The sequence below is a fragment of the Alexandromys fortis genome, unplaced genomic scaffold (genome assembly GCF_014885135.2).
Source record: "Alexandromys fortis isolate MF-2015 unplaced genomic scaffold, M_Fortis_MF-2015_v1.1 scaffold_200, whole genome shotgun sequence".
Classification (NCBI taxonomy): Eukaryota; Metazoa; Chordata; class Mammalia; order Rodentia; family Cricetidae; genus Alexandromys; species Alexandromys fortis.
The window spans coordinates 906966-917042 of NW_026068148.1; the positions used below are offsets into that span (position 1 = coordinate 906966).

The 10077-nt window shown below is 34.4% G+C and overlaps 1 protein-coding gene across 4 annotated transcripts in view; it reads right to left on the minus strand.

Moving 5' to 3' along the window:
- The window catches only part of Alg13 (ALG13 UDP-N-acetylglucosaminyltransferase subunit), a 56855-nt gene that overhangs the window by 28005 nt on the left and 18773 nt on the right, over positions 1 to 10077 (minus strand). For 2 of the 4 annotated variants that reach the window (XM_050127191.1, XM_050127190.1), the window contains exons 3-8: positions 9359 to 9409; positions 8648 to 8694; positions 7950 to 8022; positions 2291 to 2372; positions 1963 to 2125; positions 538 to 613 (exon numbers count right to left, since the gene is read on the minus strand). In XM_050127191.1, coding sequence (XP_049983148.1) covers positions 538 to 613; positions 1963 to 2125; positions 2291 to 2372; positions 7950 to 8022; positions 8648 to 8694; positions 9359 to 9409 — 492 coding nt within the window. The other 2 variants (XR_007589405.1, XM_050127195.1) reach the window with 2 other exon arrangements.

Here is a 10077-nt window from a genome sequence, read left to right on the forward strand (position 1 = left end):
AAAAATGAATCAAAGGTCACTTGATAAAATGAAGCAATATCATCAAATACTGACGACAAACTAAGTATTAAATTTATATTATTACTTTAATTTCAAAATAAAAGTTTCTAAAATACTTTGAGTGTTCAGAGTTAATTTTGAAAATTCTACTACTTAAGAATAAAAAATCATCAAGCTGGAAAGATGGCTTAGTGGTTAAGGGTATTGGTTGCCTTTCTAGGTCTTGAGTTTAATTCCCAGAAACCATATGGTGGCCAGCAGCCATCCATAATGAGATCTGGTGCCCTCTTCTGGCCTGCAGGGAGACTTGCAGGCAAAATACTGTATACATAATAAATAAAATCCTTTAAAAAAAAAGAATAAAAATTATCACAAAGTACATATTTTATATATTTAGAAAAGTAGGATTTCCACAAAGGAAAAAAATATTCTTCTTGGCTCTAGATAATTAGAATGGACTATCTTGTTTTAATTATTTTAATTTATGGTGCTCTAAGACAAGTGTATGAACATTCTCTGCCTGAGAAAATATCAAACCTTCTGTTCTTCTGTTCCTTGCTTACTGTCTTCTGGTGTATTTTCGATACTGGAGCTGGCACCAATCTCTTTGATTCTAATAGAAAAGATTCAGAGAAAATATTATATAAATGCAGCAAGTGTTTCTCTATGTCTCACCTACGTCACACCACTCAGTGGTAATTCTAAAAAATGAAGCAAGTTTTCAACACATCCTCATTGGGTTTCTATGTTAAGTGTGTATTAAAAAATACTTAGCAGATTACTTTCTATTAAGATGGTCCTGTGATCCTCACTTTTAAATGTTCACAGCTTCTGATTCCTCTGCCATCAAGCTGCTTCTAATCATAGAGAACTTATGTAATCACATTACAAATAGACACATACACAAACACCCCATATCGCCCACCCATTTTGATGGTATCACTTTCCCCTGTTGCCAGTACAAAAGTAAGTAGCCATATTCATAAATTTCAAAGTAGGTCACTCTTCAATCAACAACAAAAAACTAAAGCTATCAATTAACTAGAAAGAATAAAATGCTACCAGGCACCTTGAATGTGTATTTCCCAAATCCAGTTAAGAACTCAGTCCTGGAGCTTCTTCTCTACAGTCTTGTAACATGATTAACAGAAGTATAAGCTAAGCCATGGCATTATTTCTAAACCACATGAGCATCAATGAGTTGTTTAAAGCTGGCAACTTTGTAGTAATATTGCCTCTTAACTACTATAGCTTCCATAAATCCAAAGCCCTTAAAAATTAGCAAAGAATGAAGAAATCTTCACTTGGACAAAAAACTGTTGCCACTCCTCATGCTCCCAAATAAGCTTTAAAAAAAATATTCTTCTGATGGTTCAGTGGGTACAAATACTGGCTGCTAAGCCAGATAACTGACCTGGATGTTATATTGTCTTCTTAAAGCAGATTTTTTTTTTTTTTTTGCTTTTTTTGAGACAGGGTTTCTCTGTGGTTTTGGAGCCTGTCCTGGAACTAGCTCTTGTAGACCAGGCTAGTCTCGAACTCACAGAGATCCGCCTGCCTCTGCCTCCCGAGTGCTGGGATTAAAGACGTGCGCCACCACCGCCCGGCTTAAAGCAGATTCTTAAACCCAACCTGACCTCATATGTTATGACAAAAGGTACAGAAATCTGTCTAATCAACAAATAACTTATATATAACTAAATTTGGAGAATACTAATTCTAAAGTCTCTTCTAGAAAAAAAGATGATTCTAACTTTAACTGAACTTTAAGTCTAAGCATTTCTTACAATACAATTTGGTAAACTTTTGTCTTCCAATTAAAAACAATTTATACGTAGCATACATATATGTGCACATATGTAATCAGCTATTTCTACTTTCAGATGCTAACTCAAAGAAGTATGAAATCATAGAGTTGACAACCCTTAATCATAAGAGCTGACAACCTTTTTCTTTCAGTACCTATCCTGGGTTGAGCTTTTCTGATCAGTACTGGCTTCTACATTTCCAGTCAAAGCATGGTTTTTGTTTCTCCTGGAACCACTTCGAAACAAATCAACTGCAGTTTTCAATAGTTCTTCATCCACAGCAAATACATCTTTATAAAGCATTTCATATAATATAGCTGAAGGAAGAAAAAGAACCAAAATCAGAATTGTCATAACAATGTTAAAACATTCATAAGCTAGCATTTAGGTTCTATAGGTGGCAACAATGTTTTAAAAGTCCTTCAGTTTAAAGACTGGTAACAAATCATCTGAAATCACACCCATACATTTACTTATTATACCTTGGCAAATTCCTGCAGTTGATTGAAATTCTTTTGAGTACACAGAATCATAGTGGCCATTATTTGAATAACAGAGAAGAATCTAAAGAAAAACATACAGAATAATTGTTATTGTTAACATATCTTTTGTAACCATAAAATTAAGATGGAAATCAGCAGTTAATAAACTAAATTGAATTTTATTCTTAAAAGACATTTAGCAAATGTAGAAATAAGAAAATACAATCTACACTTCAAAAAGAAACTATGACTTTTATGCAACAAGATTGAAAACACCAGCCTCAATCACATTCCTGAAATTCACTAAACAAGTCCTGACTGATGGATTTGCATTAAGATAGAATTTTTCACAAATTCAATTGCTGAACAAAACAGAAAGCCTAATAGATGTCGGAAGTCCAATCTTAATTTCTCGGAATAACTGGAGAAATTATGTAAAATATCCTACTATCCAACTATCCAAAATCTAGACAGAGTGAAAAAGGACAAACATTAAACAATTTGTTCAAAAGGGTTAAAGAAGGTTCAAATGAGGAGTAGAAAGAGGGAGAACAGAAACAAAGAAGTCAGGACCGCGAGGGGTATGTCCACCCACTGAGACAATGGGACTGATCTAATGGGAGATCACCAAGGCCAGCTGGACTGGGACTGATGGAGCATGGGATAAAACCGGACTCTCTGAACGTGGCTGACAATGAGGGCTGACTAAGAAGCCAAGGACAATGGCACTGGATTTTGATCCTACTGCATGTACTGGCTTTGTGGGGGCCTAGTCTGTTTGGATGCTCACCTTCCTAGACCTGGATGGAGGGGGGAGGACCTTGGACTTCCCACAGGGCAGTGAACCTGGACTGCTCTTTGGACTGGAAAGGGAGGGAAAGGAGGTGTGGGGGAGGGGAAGGGAAATGGGAAGAGGGGAGAAGGTAGAAATTTCTAATAAAAAAAAAAAGGGTAAAAGAAAAATCACTGCAGAATAGAATATGAAGAATATACTATGGAGAAAGGACATTTCCAGAGAAATTGTAAGTTACTGATATGGCTACAAAAATAAAGCATTAACTTCTTAGCTGATTCCTTAAATTCCCAGGCCTTTACAAAACAATTCCAGGGCTGTGTTTATTAAACTAAAACTTTTAAGTAAATGTTTCCTATGACAAAATTTGTTCATGTAATAGCTGTAATCATTTTTAATATTTTTGCTCAAAAATCTGTTTTGAATCAAGCACTAGTGAAAGAGCAATTCCAATTGAAAACTCAAAAAAAAAATTCATGTAGGAATGTAGAGGTTTTTTTTTTTTTTTTTTTGAAACAAGGGACAAGGTTTCTCTGTGTAGCCCTGGCTGTCCTGGAACTCACTCTGTAGACCAGACTGATCTCAAACTCACAAGATCAAATTTAAATCTTACAGATTCTGGGGCTAAAGGTGTTGCTTAAATGCACAGTATTTGCCTACCATGCTCTCGAGGCTGGAGAGATGGCTCAGCAGTTAAAAGCACTGACTGCTCTTCCAGAGGTCCTGAGTTCAATTCCCAGCAACCACATGGTGGGTCACAACCATCTGTACTGAGATCTGGCGCCCTCCTCTGGCGTGCGGGCATACATCGAGGCAGAATGTTGTATACATAATAAATAAATAAATCTTTTAAAAAAGCCTCTAAAACGGGAAAAATTGTGGCCAACTACCTATCAAACAGAATTAATATATAGACTATATGGATTAAAAAATTCCCATTAATAAATGGACTAATGAACTGAACAGATAGTTCAAGAGAAGAAACACAAGTGTCCAATAAAATATTTTAAAACATGTTAAACATCCATTGCCATGAGATAAATGCAAATTACAATGGGTTTGAGGCTCCATCTTACATCAAGCAGAATGGCTATCATCAAGAAAACAAGAGATGCATAAATGATTCCATGAGTAAAGTGTTTGTTCGGCACACATGTATACCCGAGTTCAGATGCCTCATGTTTACATAAAACTTGGCACAATAGCTCAAGTTTCCAGTTTTCAGTGGGACAGAAATAGGTAGGACCCAGAAGCTCAGTGGTGATCAACTAGCTGAAAAGACAAGCTTCGGGTTCAGTAAGAGACTGTCTCTCAAAAATGAGGTAGAGTGGGCTAAAAAAAAAAAAAATGGCTCAGTTGTAAAGAGCATTAATCACTGTTGCAAAGGAACCTGAGTTCAGTTTCCAGCATGCACATCAGGCTACCTACAATTCACTACCTATTAACTCCAGCTCCAGGAGAGCTCCTGGCCTCTGCAGGCACTGGCACTCTTCTGCCCACAAACCACACAGATGTACACACCTAAACACAATTAAAATTCAAGTCTCTTTTAAAAATAGCATGGAAACAGGAAGATTCCTAAGATCATCTTTTGGCCATCACAAGTACATTGGCAAATGTACCCACAAACAAACATGAACACATGCATATACAAACATACACATGATAATATTTAAATATTTTAAAATTTAAAAATATACTAACAAAGACGCTGGGAGAAAGGAACCACATACAATATACTAGTGGGAATGTAATCCAGTACAAAATACTATGGAAATCAGTATGGCAGGTCCTCAAAAAACTAAAACTAAACTACTATATGAATCAGCTATATCACTCCTGGGCATATACCCAAAGGACTCTAAGTAAATATATTACAGATAGTTGTACGTCCATGTTTACTCTGCACTACTCACAAAATTAAGAAATTGACCCAGCCTAGACATCTACCAATAGATGAAAACAGACAGAGAAAATGTGGTACATGTATACCACAAAATTTTAGTCAGTCATAATGAAATCATAGAATTTCTAGGAAAATGGGTATAACTGAGGTTGTTACATTAGACACAATAAGCAAGACATTTACTCCCATATGCAGAATCTAGATTTCGATTTATGTGTGTGTGTATCATGAAAATAGAAAGGAGATCATAAGCAGGAAGAAAGAAAGCTTAAAAGAGTGGGGGGGGGGGAGAATGAGGCTAAAATTCATGAAATAAAATCAGGAGACACTCTGCATGAGGAAGCGCACTAGTATAGTATAGAAGAAGTGGAAGAAGTAAGGTAGCAGGGAATGGGAATAAATTAGAAAAAAAGCTATCATGAAACACACACACATGAAAATACTATAATGAAATCACACATTTTGGATGCTAACAAAAAATTCAATGAATGGAAAAGTTCTTTAGAATCCAACCAGACAAGTTTTCTTAATTTCATTTATTTATGTTAATTTTGTAGGCTCTGGAATGGATCTCAAATTTATTTTACTGTTTATTTAACACTCGTTTATTTCCTGTATTAAGTATACCGCATTTTCCATGGGCAATGTTTCCTCTTATTATAAACATTTTGATTATTTACACACTGTGAATTTAAGGGACTCCAGAAATGGATTAGAGGTGAAGAGCACTAGCTGCTCTTCCAGAGAGCCCAAGTTCAATTCTCAACACCCACATAACTGCAGTTCCAGAGAATCTGCTATCTCTTTCTGGCTTCCTCAGGAACCAGGCACACATGTGGTACAGATTATACACTCAGGCAAAGCATATAAAATAAAAATTACGCCAGCTCTGTACATTGCATAATTAGAAAGATTTTATCTACATACATTAAAAAATGAAAAGCAATGCAATACAGCAATGGAAATTAGATATTATATCATTTTCCTAATTATATACTAACCGTATGCATGTCTCAAATATGTTACTTTAGCTTGTACACACAACATTCTCATTATTTCTATATTCTTATGGTTCTAACAGACAACAGTTCCTACTATATGTTGATATCCACAAAATGAACAAGACTCATTTAAAAATGGAACTGTACAATGATAACTACTAGATGGTGAATATACAGATATTCACATTATTCTATGAATTACGCTCTAAGAAAAAATTCAGAATCAAGCATAGGGAAATAGAAAGTTTGAAGATCCCCTGAATAGGATCTAAATTTCCAAATCTCATCTGAAGCTGTCTACTGCTCAAATATACACAAGAACATGCCATTTCTTCAACAATTTTGATTATTTCATACTTTCGCTTAAAATATTTAAAGTTAGTATTAAGAGGTAAGTGCACTGATGTCCAAAATTTACTTCAACTAAGATTTTTTTTAAAAAAAAATTGAATTGGTGAATTTATCGAGAGGGAAATATATGTGTTAAGAGACTAGTGGTGGCAGGCACATGAATGCTTAATTCCTTTGTCTAAGTTTGAAACTTTTCATAATCACGAGAAAAGCGTTGTTTGGTTAAATATTCTGTACAATGAAAAGACTAATTTTCAACAAGGCCTATTCTACCCCTCATTATTCAGCTCTAGCCTATATTTCTGTGCACTCCCCTCCACATTCAATTAATTAAATCCCCAAAGGGTATCTTGCTTCCATGCCTTTGCATATAAGGTTCCCCATGAAGAAAGAGACCTTCACGTTTGATTAACTTAGTTTTTTAATGTGTCACTACCACAATGAAGCATTCTAACTTGCTTAAGTGGGTATCTTCCATGTCCATTTTACGCATTACTTGTAGTATGAAACTAATCATTTAATTGTAATTAACTATTTCATGAATGTCTTTATACCCCCTAGAGCTCCTAGGAAAAAGATTTCATTAATCAAGTACTGGTATCCTCAAAGTCCAGAAAAGCATTTGTTAATAATACTATAAGGGCACCATGTTTGCTGAACGAATTAGATGATCGCCACTGGTAAAATAAGTGACCCCATTTATACTTTTCTAAGGCATCTCCATCTCCAGTCAGTTATCTCTAATCCTAATACCACTTCCTTAGTTTAGATCTTTTGCCTAAATTACTATAGCATCAAAGTTCTCATGTCTGTTCTTGTCATTGTAAACTATTGCCAGAATTATGTTCCATGGTCTGAAATAAGATTTCAAAACTGAAATATTGAGTCCCATATTTACTGACTGAGTACTTAAAACCCTTTTCTTAAAAACCTTTTGGGATACTCTGTTGGAAAAGAAAGTCAATTACCAAAAAAAAAAAAAAAAAAAAAGAAAGTCAATTACCAGCTGAGCATGTTGAAACACAACTACTTTGGGCTATTTTCTAAGCACTTTACTACACTGTAAAACCCTCAAGATACTTTGCAGGTGAGGAAAATAGAAATGTAAAGATGAGGAGATAAAACTACATGACTTGGAAATCAACCAGGGAATAAACAGAAGAAAAGAGCTTCAGGGAAGTTGGGAATGTTTCCAAGAAATTAACAATTAAAGGATGAAACAATGGACTGTGGGAAAGTTAAAGTAGCAGGAAACATGTCATGTAGACTAAGGATAAAAGATAATGAAATGACACTGAACACCTAACTTTCTCTGGTCAATGAGGAGCCAACTAGGGTTTTATGTAGTTTTGTGGGTGATAAGAACAATCTGTTTAAAAGGTAGCTAACACCAATGAGAATGACAAACTAAAGAGGAAAAGGCTGCTAGCATACATTATTACCAGTTAGACAATGTTTATTAGGTGACTCAATAGCACAATGGTACCATATTAGGCTTCAAGATTAGGTTTACTGTTTCACTAATTAGGTCAGAAGGCTTATTTCTTAGTATTGTGGTAAACCAGCAGTATCATTCAACTATATTTCAGTCAACATTCATTTTCTTACCTTTTTTTCAAAGCCATTATCTGTGACATGTATTGGTGGCTTTCCAGGATACCGGTAAAGAATGAAATCTCGACTACAGGTAGAAAAAAAAAAAACAAAGGTAGGTGGGAAAAGATTACTTAGTATATACATAAGATAGCTATAACTGTAAGGCCTTGTTAATTTCCCCATGAAGTTTTATTATCAAAACCTAATGTGAACATTTGAAGGATCATTCGATTATTGAAGTATCTAAAATTTTTTGTCCTAACTTTACAATAGAAATGACACTACCCTAGTGGCAACATATTTTTTAAAAAGTCAAGCATTCGTAAGTTTTAAAAGACAGCTATCCTGGTTTCCTTCTGGAAATATTACCAGTATAGCATTTTCAGCCTCTTAGTTTGTCTTGAGATAACATCTTGTTGTGTACCCCAAGGTGGTCTTAAACTCAGCATCATCTTGCCTCAGCCTCCCTTGCTCAGTTCCAGTATTATAAGCAAGTCCCCGGACACCTGGCTTACATTTAATCTTCCTTTCAAAGAGACACAAACTCTAGGACAGAACCAGTAATAAGGTTCTTCACCCAAGAACTCTATCAAATGGATTTTAAATTTAACCTGTCCTAAAGGGACTCTGACAGAAATCTTAATTATACACAGTCATTCTCACTCATGTTCATATTTTCCCTCTTTCATTTTCCCTCTGGTACAACTTACTTATAAATTAGAGATAGAGCTCTTAATTCCAGCTGGCCAGCACTCTCCTAAATATAAATACAGAATTTTGATAAACTTTCAGAACTATTAAGTAGTGTTTACAACATTTTTCAGCTATTTGATATTTCAAGTAAAGTATTTGTATAACACACTGTAACTTGTTCTGAATGAGAAAATTAAGATAGCTAGCAACTCTATGATATAAACTCAAATGGACCCAAAATTCTACTTAGCCATAAGGTAATAACTACATGATTTTAAAAGTATAAAAAGTATAACTACTATTTTAAAAAAAGGTGGCAGATTATTTACTAAATGTCACTTAACTAAAAATTGATTACTATCATCAAATAAAAGTATTTCTAAATTATTATGAATCTTCCTTCTGCAAAAGAGAACTACCAATCAGGAAAATTTTAATTTTTAAAAATTAGTAAACATTACCATCCTTCTTTCCCATTACAGCGAAAAGGCTTTAAGTGTTTCCCAACATTGTCCTTCTCCCAAGCACTGTGTACACTCAGCAGGCTACAGAAACTGTCAACACAATTCTCAATAATCAACACAAACAGGCCATTGCTTCTTATCCAATAATTGTTATTCAACACAGTTAAATATTTAAATACTTTGGGGCATTATAGACATAAAAGTATGTTTGGGTTACTATTTCAAACAACCATGAAAAGATGATATTCTCATATTTGAACTTACCATAGGATCTCCCAACCGTTCAAGATATTTCTCAAAAGATCCCTCCACATACTTCAAAACAAAACAAACAAAAAAAAACTTGACTTAACCAAATAAATGATTTTACTGCAATCTGATTATATTCTACAGATATCAGTATCTAATGACTTTTATTTGAGATTATATTTCTGTTATTTCTCCCTTCCCTTTCCAAGCCCTCTCATATACCCCTTCCCACTCTATCAAATTCATGGCTTCTTTTTTTAATCACATTCATATGTATATGTATGTAGACATATATAGTCTTAAATATAATCTGCAGTCTGTACATGGGATTAAATGACTAGTTCACAGCACCTCCACATCAACATATACACAAAAGTCTTGAGTGAAAAAAAGGTATCTCGGAAGCTGTCTACATATTAGTGGATTTCATCAAATGCTTTTACCTTCCAGTTTCTTTTAAAATGTCAACTTTATGTAACTTTACAATTTTAATCAATTAAGCAAGACCAACAATCATTAAGGATAAAATCTTGATAAGAGACATGTATACAAAGTTAAAATAATATAAAGAGAATTTCACTGGTATCAAAAAAAAAAAAAAGCCCTGGGCACAACAAACTTTTGCTGGTGATGGATATGGTCTACCTCGCCTGATAGCAGCTGCAATGACCTTTAAAATGGCTCAGAACTAAAACTGTTATTCTTAAAATGAATGATCTTATTATAAGTAAAAT